The sequence below is a fragment of the Octopus sinensis genome, linkage group LG5 (assembly GCF_006345805.1).
Source record: "Octopus sinensis linkage group LG5, ASM634580v1, whole genome shotgun sequence".
Classification (NCBI taxonomy): Eukaryota; Metazoa; Mollusca; class Cephalopoda; order Octopoda; family Octopodidae; genus Octopus; species Octopus sinensis.
In genome coordinates, this window is record NC_043001.1 from 44,017,464 (window position 1) to 44,037,529 (window position 20,066).

The window sequence follows — 20,066 nt, forward strand, 5'->3', positions numbered from 1 at the left end:
CAGGTAAAGCAATACTTTTGAACAAAAGGATTCTGTTGGAAGACATTGTAAGCTAATATGAATGAAGCTAGTTTAACTGAAAATATACAGTTCATTATGAGGACGAGTTGTGGCTGATATCATCCAGACTTTCAAGGAGCGAAGTGAGCATAAATGAACTAGGCTGTTCAGGAGGTGACAAATCGAGAACCGATATAACACCAAGTTGGTCGTACAAAGTTAGTGGAGAAAAACCAGAAGCTGTTTCATTCACCAACTACCGTAAATCCTCTAGTATAGTCCGCCCTTGAGTATAATACGCAGGGGACTTTTGGGAGGGGTGGGCTGTACCTCTGAAAAACCTAAACCTTGTGTATAATACGCACCCCTCTCTAACTTGAGTTAAGGAGGTCTATATAACGTCCTTGGTTTGTAAAAATGTATACGGTAACGTCCTTTATTATTATTGTATATATGTAACGTAATGCAAACGTGTAGCTTTTTTGTGCATTTTGTTTGCAGAAAATAAAGAAATAACAGTAATAACAGTAATAACGTTTAATAAATGTTGCTTACTGCAAGTTATGGATGATTCTTTTATGACTTCATTGCTTTCAGGCTTAGCTTAAAGTATTTTCGTGCCCGACATTACAAAATGTGTCTGAATAAACATCGCCGGACAGCAAATAGAGTCTCGGACATTGCTTAGAAAATAATTTTCATTTTTAATCTCGTATATAGTACGCACTAAGGATTTTGACCTTTAAATTTGGGGGAAAAGATGCGGATTATACTCGAGGATCTACGGTACTTAAAAACCGCGCTTTACTTATTGTATCCCTGCATGTCCAGCTCTGATTGGTTGGAGCATACCACAGCACAACTGTGCTATGTCGTAGCAACACAACTAGCATTCCTGACTCACTACACATATATACGACGAGCTTCTTTCAGTTTCCATTTATCAAATCCACCCACAAGGCTTTGGTCAACCCGAGGCTGTAGCAGAAGACACTTGCCCAAGGTGCCACACAGTGGGACTGGACCAGGAACCATGTGGGTGAAAAGCAAGCTTCTTACCACACAGCCACACCTGTCAGCTTGAAGAAGACATTACACCTTATGCAGTTGCGGTGATACACAATAAATTATCACTAAATGGTGAAATGCGAAGAAAGTAATGATGTTAAAAATAGTTGTCTTATTATTCGGATTCAATAGAAATGAGAAAATGAAAGGGTTTTAGGAGTAATGTCAAAGGGCAGATAGGAAGTACTGCATGATTAAAATTACAAGACCCAGGTCATTTGAACTGCTGGATCCAGAAACAAGGGCTGATGTTAGCAAGAGCATTGAGAGCAATGAAAAACAAGATCAGGTGAATTGGTCCACGCACAAATAAAGTGGAAATGGAGAAGAGGATGGATAGATGGAAGAGGACGGATAGAAACTTCAGAGTAGTGAAAAATAATGTGTGGGGAGAGGATGGAGTGAGTATGTGTTGGCAAAAATGTTAAGAATAGTGTAAAGTAAGGAAAAAAGATTGTAGGGGTAAACTTCATTTGACAATAGAATTGGTTGGCAGGAACTAACAAAAATTACAGAAAACTGCTGAAGAACTGACGTGATGAGTGGTCAGGCATATTAAAAAAAAGTATTGAACAACTGAGTTCAATATAGAGGAAGGGAGAAGGGAGTTACATATAAAAACCAAACACGCCATCTTCAATTCAGTGTTTGTGCCTTATATACGGTCATGAATCTTGTGTAATGACCGAAAGAATACGATCGCAAATACAAGCACCTGAAAGGGGGTTCCTCTGAAGGGTCTTTGGAGTAACGTTTACTCGACAGAGTGTGAAGCTCAGAGATAAGAGAGGTGCTCTAGGTGAAGTCGCTTCTTCTTCAAATTGAGAGATCACAAATCCGATATTACAGACGTGTGGTAAGGATGTCTCAGAAAACAATTGCTGGACAAGTTTTATGGACGAAACCATCCAGCAGGAGACCCAGAGCTCAGTGGTAGCTCATAGATAAAATTAGTGGGGATGCTGCTTCAGAAAATTTATAGCTGTTGTTTTAATATTGTGTAAAAAGAAACAAACAAATAAAAAGAAAATTTATACCTAAACTTGATCGGTTCATATTTTAGCCACTGCCGGGTAGTATGTTTAATTTGTTCACTGAACACTGCTGCGAATTACCCCTTGTTTTTCAAAAATTCCCACTAAATCACAAAATAAGGGAGGAAAGTCTGCTCTATTTTTCAAATCCTGGCAGCAACACTAATTGGAAGCAGGATAATAATCTAATTCTACACTTTATCACATTCAAGAATATAAACACGTTTTTAAGCACAACACAAGCGGAGTCAAAAAGACACACTGCCTTTCACCAGCACACAAGGGTCGGCACTGCATGAACCACAGTGCTCTCTCTCCCTAGTGCGAAGCTTCCTATCTTGGACATGTGAGTGTGTGCACAACAGCCAAACACTGTGTTGCTGGAACTGTGAAGCACACAGTTCTATACAAGAATTTTTGTATTTTTTCTATAAATTAGGGGATGGCTACTGACATTAGGCTTAGGGATTATATAATGTACAAGTATAAAGAAAAAATTGAAGAAAAAAGGACTCATTATATTGAATGTTATCAATAATATCGAGTGGAAATAGTGGGTGCTGCAGTTTTGCAGTGCCATACATGAACCGCCACTGCCAGAGCTAGACTACAAGCAAGATGTCTGAATAACATCCATGAGTTCAGTTGGTCTTGCTTGGGGATCCAGCCGGATCAAGAAGAGACATTTGTTTCTGATAGGACCCAATTGGAAGGCATGCTTAAGGACTCTGCCTCCATGACCCTCCCAAGAATAAATGGGTGAAAAAGATGAGATGAGATTAGATGGGTTCAATCCCAATGCATGGTACCTTGGGCAAATATCTTTTATTATACCCCAAGCTGACCAATGCTTTGTGAATGAATTTGGTTAATGGAAACTATGTAGATACCCATTGTATTTATATTCATGTATGTGTGTGTAAGTGTATCTTTGCACTTGTCCCCACCACACACACACACTTGACAATCAGTATAGGTTTCTTTACATACACAAAAATGATTGTATTCCTAGAGAGCAGGAACATGTCTGGTTAGATGTGACTACTATCTCCTTTGGGAATATATATACACATACAAAAAGCACCCACTACACTCACGGAGTGGTTGGCGTTAGGAAGGGCATCCAGCTGTAGAAACATTGCCAGATAAGACTGGAGCCTGGTGCAGCCTTCTGGCTTCCCAGATCCCCGGTCCAACCCATGCTAGCATGGAGAATGGACGCTAAACGATGATGATGATGATGATATATTCTCTCTGCATAGCTTTTTTACAATATTTTACAATATCTCAACACATAATTTGTTGGCTTCAACAATTTTAAATGCAATATATTACCTATTTTAGAGGTTTCCTCAGAATGAACATGTTTCACTAAAGGGGAAAACTGTACCATCTGTAATAGTTTGTAAGGTTGCAACGTATTTCAGTCAATGGTTTTTATGTTTTTCAATTGACCTCCCAGTAAAATCAACAATGAAACTGTTTGCATGTTACATGAAACATTGCTTTTTGTGAAGTCATCATTGTATTGTAGGCTTATTTTTTTTTATTTAATTTAATTTTATTTTATCAATTACAGGGCTTCTGTATAGCTGCAACTGTGGCAATAGTGTTTCTGTTCACATCAGCATATAGTTGGATGTTTCTTTTTGCCTGTTGGAAATTAGCAGATGTGAGTAACTCATGTTTATATTTTGATTATATAGAATGTTGATATAATTCCGATTGCAATAATAAAATTATTTGCTAGTATTAAATGTCTTAGATGAAAATGCTTAAAACTATGTATGATATGATTACCAAGGTTTTTGTGAAAAGGTGATTAGTCATATCTTACTGTCCCATTTCAAACTGCTCACATGCACTTGGATAAGAAAGCAATTGAAGACACCCAGAGATAATTCATCAGGTTCTGATAAATTTGTAAGTGATCTAAAAGGGTATACCACAACTAATTAAAGACACCATTGATATTATCTACCATAAAGAATAAACTATCCACTTTGAACATAAACTTCTTATGTTTAGCCCTTTAGCATTTAAACTGGCCATATCTGGCTAAAATATTTTACTTGTTTTTATGTTTATACTGGCTAGATCTAGCTTCTCATACCTAGCCTACATTGTCATTCTAAAAATATACAATCACATCATCAAAATCTTGAAGCTACAGGATAATGCATGATTAATTAAAAAGGGTTAGGTCAGAATTGTTACTAGTGAGCTAATAGAATTATTAGTGCACCAGAAATTTTTTTTCTGGCTCTTTACATTCTGAATCAAAATACTGCCATGGTCAACTTTACCTTTCACTCATTCAGGGTCATTACCATAAAGTACTTGTCAAGCACGGGATTGATGACATCGACTAACCCTTTCCTCCCCCAAATTGGTTGCTTTCTGCCTTAATAAAAAGCTATAATTGGTAGCAAGCTGGCAGAATCATTGGGGCATCTGAAAAATACTTTGCAACATTCATTCCAGCTCTTTACATTCCGAGTTCAAATCCATTTGAGGTTAACTTTGCCTTTAATCACCCTGGGGTCAATGAGCTGGCAGAATCATTAGTCATCCAATAAAAACCTTAGCAGCATTTCTTCCAGCTCTTTACATTGAAAACTGACTGAAGTCAACTTTGTCTTTCCTCTTTTCAGGGTCAAAAAAATTGGCCTTTTTCCTAAATCAGAAACCAAAAGTTACAATCCAGGAGAATTGTCAAGAATACCTTGCAGTATTTCTGCCAATTCTAATTTCAAATGCTATTGAGATAAGCTTTGCTTTTCAGCCTTTCAGGGTTGATGAAATAAAGTATCAATTAAAAACTAGGTTTGATATTATCAACTGTCCTTTACCCTTAAATTTGCTGGCCTTGTGTCTAAATTAGAAGCAATTATTAATTACCACATTGTCTATCACAAACAACCTTTTATGTGCATATTCATAAAGTTGCTAACATCAAACATATGCTGTATATTAAGAGATAAAAATCACTCTGTGTAAATGTTTTTCATTCCAAGAATTTAACTGAGTAGTTGTTCAAAGACTAGACCTAATTTTATCTTTATTGCCATAGGTCTAGGCTTTAATATGACTGAATTTTTTCTCCACATCAATCCTTTGTAGAAATCAAGTTTAATAACTTATGTATTATAGTTTTCTAAAAATTTGGAAAGATATTGCACATTTTTCTGAAGTTTCCTTCTATATTTGCTTCCTAAAGCACAATTCAGCATTTAAAAAAATATTTTCAGTCACTAAAATATTTCTAATTTAATACATATGCATTTCTGTTTGAAAATATTGAAAAAATATTTAACTGTGTATATTTACAAATGTTTCCGTTTTTTTTTATCATCTTCTTCAGTGTACAATAGGTATCCATGGAAGTAAACATTTTCGGCGTATTATGTATGTTATAGTGGGGTATGGCATACCTTGGGCTGGTATTATCCCAATTCTCTTGTATTATCCTGATAATCTCATTAATGGAAAAATGTAAGTAAATATTTTGTAACTATACTTCAGAATTTGTAGCTTGAAAAATTCTTCCTCTGTTGCTAATATATATAAAATTATAAAGATGTAGGTGTGGCTGTGTGGTTAAGAAGCTTGCTTCCCAACTATATGGTCTTGGGTTCAGCCCTACTACAGTGCAGCACTTTGAGCAAAAGTCTTCTACTATAGCTCTGGGTTGACTAAAGCCTTGTGAGTGGATTTTGGAAAGGGTAACTGAAAGGAGCCTATCATATGTGTGTGTGTGCATATACATGTGTCCAGGGACATACATTGTGTGTGTGTATGTGCATGCATGCGTGTCTGTGTATCTGTGCATGTAATTGCATATGTGTGTCTGTATGTTACTGTCTCCTGGCCTAGGCTTCACATGATAATTGTAAATAAACTTCAATATCATACAAATGATGGCTTTCATTTCCCATATTCCTTGAAAACTTGTCTGATCACAGGGAAATATTACCTTTCTTGGAGACAGGTGAGTGTTGGTGACAGGAATGGCATCCAGACATAGAAAAATCCTTCCCAACAAATTTCATCCAACTCATTCACTTATGGAGAAATGGATATTAAAATGATGATGATGATGATGATGATGATGATAATGGCAGCTGCAAAAAGCATCTCAAAAAGCAAAATCAAAGTTAATATTGATAAGTATGAAATTTGAAATGCTGATACTCACAAAGAAGCATTTTTAAATAATAGTTTAGTTAAAACTTGTTTTGAAAGTAAGTTAGCTTTAGGACAATAATTATAAAATCGGTCTCTCTTATGTATGATGTTCTGCTGAGAAAAATTGGTATTTTTAACTTGTTTGAATTAAATCTTTGTTAGAATGTATTTTATTCAACTGCTTGGCTCTGTTGCAGATGTTGGCTTACAGAATGGACGCAATGGATTTTCATGGGACCTGTCTATTGTATACTTGGTGTAAGTATAAAATGCCATTATTGGTCAGTAATTCAGGCATCATTGACATTATGCAGGTGACAGAACTGCATCTGTGACATTATGTTTGTCCTGGTTTTGTTTAAAAAAGTTTTCAACAGAGAAAGAGCTGCTCTCTAATCTAGAAACAAAGCTTCCTCTATAAGTACGCATATATGTATTTAAGAGTTATTTTATCCAGCGTAGGTCAAATAAGTATCAATGAATAAGTTCTCATGAAACGGAACAATGTCCAAGTGTTTGTGTACTCATTTGGAGATTGGTGACATTAGTGTTCAGTTTAAATAATAAATGTGCAGTTTGATTACCTGCTGATATAATTTACTTACACATTAAAGAACTCAATCTGATCATTGAATTCCTCTCTTCACCCTCATTGAACACTTTAACGCTTATGCTCAGAAAAGCAACCCCTCTGAAATTTCTCACCTGCATATTGTTGCCATGTAAATGTATGCAGATGGGGAATTCTGAGTAAGTGGATTAAAGTAATTAGCTATAACATTTTCAAAGTTAAAATTACATCTGCAGAAATACGAATGCATGTCTGCACAACTAGTCATGCAATATCAAATCAGTTGTATACATAAAAGACATCACTACTATGACCAAATCTACAATGGGGCATAGAATATATATAGGAATGGAAGAAGGTAGATCAAACATTGCTTCTACAATCATATTTTATAAATCAGGCATAGTTAAAAGAAGAATACCATAACTTGTATATGATTTCCATTCAGTAAACAGGCAATTCTACATTTCCATTACAAATTTTCTCTCATGGTTTCCAAAAATGAAATGTTCAGTCAGTGCTCCCATGAAAGAAAATTTCCAAGTGAACGGAAATCATACACGATTCTTCTTGAACACAACTGAAATGGGTTAAAGGGAGATAACTCCATCTTGTCCCGATATAGTTCTCACTTTACACGGTTTTGTTTGTTTTGTTTTTTTTCACGCTCTTGCTGATCAAACTGTATTCTTACTTCCATTAGTAAAGAGGCTATGTGCCTCCAGCCAGCAGGTCTGATGAGTCATCTATATTGCTAAGAGCAATAATAAATGTGAAACTAACAGTAACATTCTGTCCATTCATAACCATCAACTACTTTAAATATTGCAACTAAAAAAATTCTTAGAGTATGCTTTTTTGGACTTGTGAATAATTGATTGATGTGTGTGTGTGTGTGTGTGTGGTGTGTGTGTGTGTGTGTGTTGTGTGTGTGTGTGTTGTTTGTCACCACTACCACTTGACAACCAGTATTGGTTTGTCTACATCCCAGAAACTTTGTAGTTCAGGAAAAGAAAATGATGGAATAAGTTCACCTACAACGTTTAAGGTGATGCCCCGGCTCAGTTGCATTCCAACAACTGGAACAAATAAAAGATATAAAGATTATATTTAAGTTTTGCATCTCTTTCTCGCTCCATTTTCCCTACAACATCCTTCAATTGCGTCAGCTCTGCTTCCAATTCTCAATACCATTTACTAAATAATCCTTGCCAATACCTTAATTCTCTACTTTCACTTTAGAAACCATTACTTTTAAAGATGCAAGTGTGACGATACAAGGGAAATAACCAATGCACTCTTGGTTTCACAACCAGAGCTGCATTATAACATTATACATTATAACAAAGGGGTTCTGCATAAACACATTACAATATTTTACTCATGAGTAAAAGGCGGCAAGCTGGCTGAAACGTTAGCACACTGGGCGAAATGCTTAGCAGTATTTCGTCTGCCTCTACGTTCTGAGTTCAAATTCCGCCGAGGTTGACTTTGCCTTTCATCTTTTCGGGGTCGATTAAATAAGTACCAGTTACGCACTGGGGTCGATGGAATCGACATAATACGTATGTCTGTCCTTGTTTGTCCTCACTGTGTTTAGCCCCCTGTGGGTAATAAAGAAATAGCTTGTGAAGACCTGTTGAGGCAAAGACCTGTTGTGAAGACCTGTTGTGAAGACCTGTTGAGGCAAAGACCTGTTATGAAGACCTGTTGAGGCAAGTGAAAATCGAAATCGATCAACATCAATGGAAATTGCAGCTGTGATACCAGTGCCGGTGGTACGTAAGAGAACCATCCGAACGTGGCCATTGCCAGCGCCGCCCCGACTGGCCTCATGCCGGTGGCATGTAAAAAGCACCATCCGATTGTGGCCATTGCCAGCCTTGCCTGGCCCCCGTGCCGGTGGCATGTAAAAAATACCATCTGATCGTGGCTGTTTTCTAGCCTCGTCTGGCACCTGTGCCGGTGGCATGTAAAAAGCACCCACTACACTCATGGAGTGGTTGGCGTTAGGAAGGGCATCCAGCCGTAGAAACATTGCCAGATCAGACTGGGCCTGGTGCAGTCTTCTGGCTTCCCAGACCCCAGTTGAACCGTCCAACCCATTCTAGCATGGAAAGCGGACGCTAAACGAAGATGATGATGATGATGATATATATGCAATACATTTAGAAGGCTGTTTATTATGGTCAGAGAGTGGCTTTTGGTTTCGCATATCTAAGCCACTTAGCTGTACAGGTGACTCGTCAGATTCAGGCCATTTGTTTCTAACAAGTTACCTATAATGAACAACCTTCTAAATATTACTACTCTAATGTTTTGGAGTGTGCTTCTTTTTTGGTTATATCATCTTTGGACCAATATATATGAATACATACATACATACACACATACACCCACCCACATACATAGATGTATGTATGTTGCCAGCATGGAAGGTGGATGTTAAATGATGACGATAATGATGTATACATCATCTACCAGTTTGAGAATCGAACCACAGTTGCAAGATCAAGAGTGCAACCCTACCAACTAAGCCACATGCCTCCCCCCCCCCACATACATGTGTGTGCACAAACATTTTAAAATTATCGGGAAGGTATATACCTTTAACTGTTTCACTTTACCTAGCTGGATAGACAGATTCTGTTTGAAATTTATGCGTGAATGTTTTATAAAAGAAAGATCATCCAGGAACAAAAGCAGTTGTTTGAAGAATATATAATTAAAAGGACTCATTCAAACATGACATTAAAAAAAAAATGGGTCTGAAATTTTAAAACAAAACCTTAGAATTCCTCTGAAATTTTATAACAAAACCTTACAATTCTTCTGAAATTTTAAAACAAAATCTTAGAATTCCTCTGAATTAATTTTAAATTTAAAAATTAACCTGTGAGATTTTCTTATTCTTTCATAACTGTTCTCTTCTGTCTTTAGTTTAATCAATTGGTGCTGCTATTATCTCTGTGGAATCGATGGAAGAAAGATTGTGAGAAAGAGGAAAGAAAATCATTAAAACACAAACTAACGTAAGTCATCAAATTAAGGAACAAAAAGAAAATATTGCACTGATTTTAATACTGATGCTTTCTATGTCAGCATTTTTAGTGCATCCTCTGTTTTGATTTCACTTGTTTCTCTGCTATACACTTGTATATAAGACACACTGTTTTTTTTTCCAAAATGTTTCTCAAAAAACCAGCTCAGGTCCTATATGCAAATTAATGTACTACTACATTGCTTTATATATAACATTTTTTAATGCACTTGAAACTTTTTTTCATCTCAAATATGCACTGCTGAAACTAAAGGACATCTTTAGTGTCCATGCACTTTTTATACCATCAAATATGGTTATTGAAATCATGAGAAAGGCACAAGTATTACATACTTCTCTTTTTCATTCTTCTAAGATATAAGACCTTTGTATCAAGTACAAAATACTTGTTATTTTAATTACTAAAGGTAATATGGGGCATGTTGGACAGCAATATAGTATCTTCCATGGTGTTCACAGGGGTCATGGAATTGGTTTCTAAAACTAGGCTACTGGAGTTCTGTGATGCAAGCAACCTATTAATCTGCAACACCAAACTCAGGAACCCAGTCAGCCACCTGATAACCCATCAAGCAGGTGACTCTGCTAGCCAGATTGATTTCATCTTCACCGGACAGTGGGATGCATAGTTGCTCTTAAATACAAAGACCCTCTCTGGTGAAGAATGTACCCTCCAGTATAGACTAGCCATGAATGACTTCAGACTCGAGGCCAGAAGGTTGCCAAGAAGCAGACCAATCCAGAAAAGAAGGATTTGGAAGCTAAAGAACCCTTCACATGGTCAGAGATTTAGGGACATCGTCACTGAGAAATTTGATGGGAGGGAGGAAGAGCTGCAGACTTGTGACATAGATGGTAACTGGAAATTCCTATGTGACAGCTTACTGAGTGCCACAGACCAAATTTGCAGCTGATGCAAAGTCCCTTCCAGACCTAGGGTATTGTGGTGGTGTAATAATACAGTAGACAAAGCCATTAGAACAAAGAAACAAGCCTAGAAAACCTGGAAGAGTGGGTGTAGCAAGGAACTGTACCAGATAGCCAGAAGGGAGGCTGGGAGACAGGCGTATATAGCCAATGGAGAAGTAGAAAAGAAGAAGTTTGCCAATATTCAGTGACATGAGGACTAAAGAACTGAAGTATTCCGGATGCAAGACAGTGTGTAAGAGAAAATTATGATGTTACAGGAGAGAAATGTGTCTGCATGGATGACACTACACTTGCTTTTAATGATTCTGCAAAGAAAGAGGCTTGGAGATGCCATTACGAAAGGCTGCTGAATGTGGAGAATGAGAAGAGGAGAGCCTGTCAAATCCTGACCCAGTGTGCACACACAACAAAGTGTAAGTGCCCTGAGAGAAATGTTGGACATTAGAAGCATCAGATGTGGTGTGCAAGAAGGAAGGCTGTGCTGGTATGGTCATGTGATGTGTATGAATGAGGAGAGCTGTGCGAAGTGTCATTCCCTAACAGTGGAAGGAACCCATGGAAGAGGGAGACCTAGGAAGATATGGGATGTGGTGGTGAAGCATGACCTTTGAACATTGGGCCTCACAGATGCAATGACAAGAGACCGAGACCTCTGGAGATATGCTGTGATGAGAAGACCTAGCAAGTAAAGTGAGATCACAGCCATAACCTATATCAGTGTTGCATAACCAGCCCATTTAAAAAGTACCTTTGAATTGTTGGGCAACACCGTCATGCTTGAGAAGAGCTATTGAGTCGAGTAAAGTCAAAATCAAAAACCAAGATCACAATCAGAACTCAATCAAATCGAAATCAAAAATGGAAATTGTAGTTGTGGCTGATGCCAATGCCACCTAACTGGCTCCTGTGCTGGTAGCATGCAATTTGCACCATTCATGCATGAGTTGTTGCCAGTGACAGTGGCTCCCTGTGCCAGTGGCATGTAAAAAGCACCATCCAAACAAGATCAATGCCAGCTCAACCATCTCGACTGGCTCCTGTGCTGGTAGCACATAAAAAGCACCATCCAAACATGGCTGATGCCTGTGCTGCCTGACTGGCTCCCATGCTGGTGGCACATAAAAAGCACCCACTACAGTCTCGGAGTGGCTGGTGTTAAGAAGGGCATCCAGCTGTCGAAACATTGCCAGATCAGATTGGAGCCTGGTGCAGCATCCTGGCTTGCCAGTCCCCAGTCAAACTGTCCAACCCATGCCAGCATAGAAAATGGACGTTAAACGATGATGATGATGATGAATACTGAGTTATTTTTATCACTGTCTTGTAGCTGTTGTTGTTTATATTCAAGTTAACCCAAATCAAACAGCCTTGTGATCAAAGGGTTTCCCATTTTTATTACTGTGTTGAAGTATGCTGGGTTGGTAAAATATGGTCAATGTTTTCCTGGGACAGCTGATACACAAGAGCTGAAGTGAAAACATATACAGCAAACAGAGAATGAGTTTGGGGAGAACTTAAGTTATTTTCAATTCTAAATAGATGAGTATATACTTGCAATGGTGATGAAACATGTTAACTTGAATATCTGTATCCCTTGAATGAATCATTCATGTGAATGGAATAAAAATATTTGGATTGGCAGTATATGTAGAGCAACAGACAGAAAACTTTGCAATTTCTAATTATTGCTCGCCTGGCACGTAAAAAGCACCCACTGCACTCTTGGAGTGGTTGGCGTTAGGAAGGGCATCCAGCTGTAGAAACACTGCCAGATCAGACTGGAGCCTGGTATAGCCTTCTGGCTTCCCAGATCCCTGGTCGAACTGTCCAACCCATGCTAGCATGGAGAACGGACGTTAAACGATGATGATGATGATCATCATCATCATCATCATCATCATCTTCGTTTAATGTCCGCTTTCCATGCTAGCATGGGCTGGATGATTTTGACTGAGGGTTGGCGAACCCGATGGCTGCACCAGGCTCCAATCTTGATCTGGCAGAGTTTCTACTGCTGGATGCCCTTCCTAACGCCAACCACTCCGAGAGTGTAGTGGGTGGTTTTTATGTGCCACTGGCACAGGGGCCAGTCAGGCGGTACTGGCAACAACCTTGCTCAAATCTTTTTACACATGCCACCAGCACAGGGGCCAGTAAAGTGATGCAGGTAACGATCACGCTCAAATGGTGCCTTTTACAAGCCACCGGCACAGAAGCCAGTTAGCTGCTCTGGCAACGATCATGCTCGGATGGTGCTCTTGGCACCCTACTAGCACGGGCACAAGTGCCAGTAAGGTGACGTTGGTAACGATCACACTCGAATGGTGCCTTTTATGTGCCACTGGCACAGAAGCCAGTTAGCCACTCTATCCCACTGGAGTCAACTTAGCCTTTTAATCCTTTGCAGATTTGAATAAATGAATAGCTGTCAAGTGCTGGGATTGTCTTGATTGTGCCCTTCACACCAAATTTTTGCTCTGTTAGGACAAACTTAGTAAAGTAAATTGCACACTCAGTGTCAGCAGTTATGTGGAGAGACTACATCATCTGATTATACTTCCTTCCCCAGTGTACATAACCAATACTTGACAGATGTCTTACCTCATTCAATGATCTTTAAGAAACATTTATTTATTATCTAAATAAACAATTCTCCTATAGAGATGATAGGAATGTTGAACTTTCATTTATCTCTGAGTTATTTGCAATGAGTGAATGACAACAAAACCACAACAAGACTTTGATAACATAGTTTATTTATAATAAATTTATGGTTTCATACTGTCCCAATATTGTGTTTACATGTATAGAATTATACATTTTCCCCAATAAAACAATGTTAAAATATCTTTCAATACATGTGTGATTAAATATACTAAATTTGCTTGTTTTTTTTCTCCACAAAATATACCTGTTAAAAAAGGGGAGCATCTTATGTAAGAGTGTATTTCATATGCTTATTATAAATAAGAATGGGAAGCAAGTTGGCAGAAATAGTAAGAAAGCTGGATGAAATGTCTTGTATCTTTACATTCAAATTCTGCTAGAAATGGTTTTATCTTTCATTGCTCCAGGATCAATAAAATAAATGCCAATACTCTAGAGTTCAATATATTCCCTTTTTTTCTTTCTATTGAAAACTAACCATTGGTTTTGGAAAAAAATAATATTCTAAGAACTGTTATCTATTGTATAATCTCATTTATTATCAGCAAAATGTATTTACATCAGTTTCTCTCATGGCTATTTACAGGAATCTTGTTGTCACATTCTTTGGTGAAATGCATCTTTTCGGAACTACTTGGTTGTTTGGTTTGATTCCACTCACTGGATATAGCACACTTCCTTTCGGTTGGGCTTTTATCCTTCTTGCAGGACCACAGGTCAGTATCTAAAGTTTTTCTTTACCGTCTCGAGTTATACTAACTCATAAGGGCTGGTTTTCCAGTTTCCATAGCAACTAAATTCCCCACTGGTCCATCACAGGATTACTCACTTTTGCTAGCTGAGTGGACAGGGGCAATGTGAAAAAAAGTGTTTTTGCTCAAGAGCACAATGTGTCACCCAGTCCAGGAATTGAAACCACAATCTTACAATCATGAGTCTAATACACTATCCACTAAGCCATGTGCCTTCATATATCTAAAGATTATCTAATGCTGTACCATGTTTACATTTGCATCTTTATTATAATTTCTTCCCGAAACTGACACTAGCTATAATCAGTTTTAAAATAAAAGTCATTAACTCAAATGCAATCTCCATGATTCCTTGGCAAGGTAATGCCCTAGGCCAGCCCTACAATGTGTGTTCCCTTCTCCCAACCCTTACAACGAGAATTTCCTTCATTAATTTTTTTCTACAACATCCTCTAGTCATCAGCCTTAAGGGGAAAAGACAATTGAAAAATTATAGTTGACTTACAAATAAGAAATCTAATGGTTTTATGATCTCTGTAGTTTCTTAACCACACAACTATGTCTTTGACCTTGTTGCCACAAGAAATGCCATGAACAGAAATTAAAGAAACGCTAAAATAATAAAGTTATATCCATATATTTTGCTTTTGTAGTTGGTTTGCAAGATTCCTGATGTGAACTTGTGTTTTGAAGCAGATTTTGTATCTCAGAAGGTTCAATATGCAAATAATAAACACAGACACTGGTTCCATTTCACTTCTTTTATTATTATTAGTCAATTGATTAACCATTTAACTAATTAACTAATCAATTGTTTGGTTAAGCATTCAGTCAATCAATCAGGTAGAATTAGAGTCCTTTCAATTGCCATTTGTAACCTCATTAATGACAAGCAAATCTATAGTAGAGAGGGTACATCATTGATGAAATCCCAACTGACAATGAAAGGAGTCTGACAGACCTGGCTAACTGATCAGCAATTAATTAGCTCTTGGTTATATGGCTAACTAATTGACTAATAATAAAAGAAATGAACTAGAACCAGTGCATGTATTTATTATTGGCACAATGATCCTCCCAAGGTACAACAAAATATATCCAAATATCCGTTTTAACTCTTTATTCTAATTTTTTATCATGATTTGTTCAGATAATAACTCCCCTCTCTACAAAAATCTTTTTCATTACTACATTTTCATTACATTTCTACTAATAAATCTCTCTATATCTCATTTGCTGAATGTCTGTAAATTCTGGAACAATATTTTTCTATTTCAGAACTTTTACATGTTCTTCCTTTACTATTGCACTCACAAGGACGTTTTGGCATTACTGGCTTCTCATTATGAAGACACAGTCGAAGCCACTTTGGAAGAGATCAAAAAGAAGAAAGCACAGAGAGGAGGTCGAAGCTCAGATACAGAAGAAGGTTCTGATTAAATGACAGTAAATCTCATAGATTTGTACTTTATTAGCCAAAGAGGAGAGTAAGAACAAAAATAATGGAAACTAATGTGATGTGTCATATTACCATACTGAGTTATAACAACTATTTCCCCAAGAATCTAAAAGAAATGAGGGAAAGAAAAAGAATAAACCAAACTATTTTTGATTCCAACAATATTAAATGCAGCATTTAAAGTCTGTTTTAAATGCATTTTATTGTCTTGTATCTGAATGAGAGTGGCCTAGAAATTAATTTTTAAAAAAAGTGTTAAATGTAACTAATCACACTCTGGAAAGAAATTTTAATGTTTGATTAGTATTATCAGAATGAAAAAAGAAAAAAAAAATTAAATGTTTCAATAAATTTTTGTCCCACCTACTCCCACCTCCACTCTCTCACTAATCATCTAATTTTCAAATTATGACTTTCGGCAGCTTAAAGGCAAGAAATTGTCATTCAAAACTCATTTCATGTAACATACACATATAAACACTTTAAGTGCAGCTCCACTTAAAAATATTTATATGTGCTGGTGCAGTTGTATTCATAAATACATACATGGAGTATAGCAGCATATGTTTTAAGGAATAGTTTTTGCTGATCTAATCATCTGAAAGAACAAACATCTTTATCCGAAACAGGCGGGAACATATTTTTTGTAAAGAATGTTGTCAAATTACAAAGTAAAGTATTTGTAAAAAGATTGAGCCAGATAGAATGAGGATCCTAAAAAGACACTTCTAAATGTCTGTTTGTTAAATAAGCTTCTAATAAAACTGGAGCAGATAAAAATAAAAATAAAAATAAAAATAAAATCACTTCAACATTGTAATCAGTTGTTGTCTAATTGTTTTGATATAAGCTTTGAGAGCCAAATATTGGTAAACCATCAATGAATTATTCTTTCAGTATTTTTGTGATACACAGATATGATAAAAAGGAAAAACCTTGATTCTACAATTAAAACAATGTTAATGTTCATATAATTTTGATTTATTTTACCCTTTTCAATGTATCTAGCCTATAAAAGCACTTGTATTTCCCAAACAATGAACATCCAGGAAACAGAGTGAAACCTGGCTTAGTGCAGACCTCTGTTATCCAGTTTTTATTCAACATTAACATTTTCTGAGAATATCTAAGTTGAAGCTTAATTTAGTTTCAATAAGTGGACAAGCATTCTACATCAAATAAGCCCAATCGCATGAATATATTAACCATAATGCAGTGAATTGGCCGAATCATTAGTGCTACTTTGCTGTATTGATACTGGCTTTGTGCTTTCTGAGTTCCAATCTCACTTAGGTCAACTTGAGATGAGACATATAGTATCAGCCTTCTTACTTCTCTCTCTCTCTCTCTGGAAGAAATTGGCTGTCGTTAGAACTGAAGAAGAATGAGCTCTTCCAAGTTTAAACTATCCAAGACAATTTCTACTATGATGGGTAGAATTCCATCAGGAGTTAGGAGCTCAAGAAAAGAAGGAAGAATATTAATTTTGTGATAATAATGGTTTCAAATTTTGGTACAGAGCCAGAAGTTTTCAAAGGGAGAGGGATACATTGACTTGACAGGTACTTATTTTATTGATCTTGGAAGAATGAAAGGCAAAGTCAACCTCAGCTGAATTTGAGCTCAGAATGTAGAGACAGATGAAATGTTACTAAGTATTTCGCTTGACATGCTAACAATTCTGCCAGTTTTCCACCTTTAATCCTGTAATAATGGTTCAAACTGTGACACAAGGTCAGTAATTGTTTAGAGGAGGGGTAGATTGCTTACATCAACCCCAGGGTTCAACTGATACTTATTTTATTTACACCAAAAGGATTAAAGGCAAAGCTGACCTTGGCAAAATTTGAACTCAGAATGCACGACTGATGAAATGGTGCTAAGCATTTTGTTTGGCATGTTAATGATTGTGCCTACTGGCCACCTTTTAACCTTGTAATAATCCTTTGTACTATAGGCGCGTGGCTCAGTCGTTAGAGCGTCGAGCTTACGATCATAAGGTTGTGAGCTCGAATCCCGGACCAGGCTACGTGTTGTGTTCTTGAGCAAGACACTGTATTTCACATTGCTCCAGTTCACTCAGCTGTAGAAATGAATTGCAACGTCACAGGTGCCAAGCTGTATTGGCCATTGCCTTTCCCTTAGATAACACTGGTGGTGTGGATAGGAGAGGCCGGTATGCATGGGCGACTGCTGGTCTTCCATAAACAACCTTGCCCAGACTTATGCCTGGGAGGGTAACTTTCTAGGTGCAATCCCATGGTCTGTGTTGTGACCAAAGGGGGTCTCAGAATAGGCACATGGCCTGAAATTTGCGGGGGAGAATATAAGTCAAATCAACCCCAATGCATAACTGGTACTTATTTCATTGACTCTGAAAGGATGAAAGGCAAAGTCAACCTCAGTGGAATGTGAACTCAGAACATAAGGATGGACAAAATGCTGCTAAATATTTTGCTTGGCATGTTAACAATTCTGCTAGCTCACTGCCTGTTTTCATATTGTTATAATAATGACTCATTTTGATGCATTTAAAATGATTTCAGTTTACCACAACTTATGTTGGTTCCATCACAACTTTTATTCGGGTGTTGTGTTCCCAGAACTACATTATAGAATGTATATCTGTTCTTCAAATGGCAGAGTGTTCAGTATAAGAGAACTTTAGGCTGGTAGAAATAAAAACTCAAGCAATCATATGAAATCTCTTTTGTTGGCTTGTGTGGTATTTTATTACTTTTAGAAGGAAGGATTGCAAAGGATTTGAAAATATTATAAGACACCTAACCTATGGCTTTTAACAAGCTGTACTATTTTTGGTGTCACTCTGTTAGGAATCATGTAGTGGAATAATAAATAAATAGATAAAGAATTCCCATAATAAATAAATGCTTTCCATCTTTCTGCTACAGATTTGATAATTTTTCAGCATTTTGTTCTATCAATTTATTTATTTCTTCATTATTGTTGTTGTTTTAACATCCACTTTTCCATGCTCACATGAATCAGATGGAGCTTATCAAAGCAGATTTTCTATGGCTAGTGTTGCTGTCAGTCACAAACCTTCACCTGTTTCTGAACAAAGATTTATTTCTCCAGGGCCAGAAATTGTTTTCGCAAAAATAATGGAAATGAATGACATTCATTTACAACAATCACACAATGACAAGACAAGACACACACACACACAATGGGCTTCTTTCACTCTCAAGGTTTTGGTCAATCTGGAGATATGTATTAGGACTGAATCCAAAAACATTAATAATGTGATTTTTTTAATACTTCTTTTATTTTTCAAAATTAAGATAAATCTAAAATATACTCTCCTTCATCTTCCACAATGCTCTTCTATCCATTTGGTAGACTTGCAAGGTCCCTCTTCCAAAATTCACTTGTCCATGACGAAAAATACTCCTTCAGTACTGTTCTGGCCTCGTCTATAGAATTCATATTTTTTCTGTCCAAATGATTTTGAAGACTGCGGAATAAATGATAATCAGATGGAGCAATGTCTGGCAAATATGGTGGCTGGGGCATTGTTTCCCATGAAACTGTTCCAGCCTTTGGAATGTCATCCTTGTTGTATATAGCCGAGCATTATCTCGATGGAAGAACATTTTAACTTTTAACAAGGGTGGAAGGTTTGAGAGCCAGATCTCATCAAGTCTGTTACATGGATCCCAAGCAAGAGCTTTGCAGATGTGAAAGTCTTTTTGGGAGTCTACTATGTATGATCCAAGATATTTGAAGTCGTCAACGTTTTTGATTGATATATTATTGAGCGATTTAAGTTCAGTTAACTTGGAGGAGGTTGTGATAAACTCTGTCTTATTCTCATTGCAGTAAAGGCCGACCTGGTTTGCTGCTTTCTCCAGTGCTTGTAACAAAGATTCTGCATCTTTAATACAATGGGATATCAAGGCAAGATCGTCAGCAAAGTCAAGATCAGTTACATATTGTGCGCAATGTTGACTGCTCTGGCGAGGTTTCAAAAGGAGTTCCTTTTCCTCCATACCATCTAGAGAAATTTGTAGGGCATAGTTGAGAACAATGATGAACAAGAAAAGAGAGAGTGTGTCACTCTGCAGAACACCTGCTTCAGCTTCAAAGAAATGAGCCTCTCTATCAGGAGATATAACTGTGGCAGTGGTGTTTGTGTACTGTGCTCTAATAGCACCAACAATTCTGGGAGGAATACCATAGAGTGCAAGGATTTTAAACATAAGATCTCTGCTGATGGAATCAAATGTTTTGCAAAAGTCAACAAAACAGATTGTGATGCTCTTGTTAAACTTTTTCATTTCTTCCAGAAGCAATGGATGGAGAGGATTTGAGC

At 37.1% G+C, this 20,066-nt stretch overlaps 2 protein-coding genes across 2 annotated transcripts in view; one reads left to right on the top strand and one right to left on the bottom strand.

The window, feature by feature from the left end:
* Nucleotides 1-16,550, top strand: part of LOC118763651 (adhesion G-protein coupled receptor D2-like) — a 52,227-nt gene extending 35,677 nt beyond the window's left edge. The window contains exons 5-10 of the mRNA XM_036503368.1: nt 3,682-3,774; nt 5,467-5,597; nt 6,488-6,548; nt 9,802-9,893; nt 14,106-14,235; nt 15,550-16,550. Coding sequence (XP_036359261.1) covers nt 3,682-3,774; nt 5,467-5,597; nt 6,488-6,548; nt 9,802-9,893; nt 14,106-14,235; nt 15,550-15,711 — 669 coding nt within the window. The 3' untranslated portion in view covers nt 15,712-16,550. The remainder of the gene's footprint in view (nt 1-3,681; nt 3,775-5,466; nt 5,598-6,487; nt 6,549-9,801; nt 9,894-14,105; nt 14,236-15,549) is intronic.
* LOC115212131 lies at nt 16,445-20,031 on the bottom strand. The gene is made up of 2 exons (XM_029780972.1): nt 19,404-20,031; nt 16,445-16,494 (listed from the first exon to the last, which is right to left on the bottom strand). The coding sequence occupies exons 1-2, from the start codon at nt 20,029-20,031 to the stop codon at nt 16,445-16,447; spliced, it is 678 nt and encodes a 225-aa protein (XP_029636832.1).
* Nucleotides 20,032-20,066: the final 35 nt, after the last annotated feature.

Coding starts and splice junctions, on each gene's coding strand:
- LOC115212131 (XM_029780972.1), bottom strand. CDS start 20,031: ATGAAAAAGTTTAACAAGAGCATCACAATCTGTTTTGTTGACTTTTGC. Junction 16,495..19,403: donor AGCTCTTGCTTGGGATCCAT/GTAACAGACTTG, acceptor TATCTGCTCCAG/TTTTATTAGAAGCTTATTTA.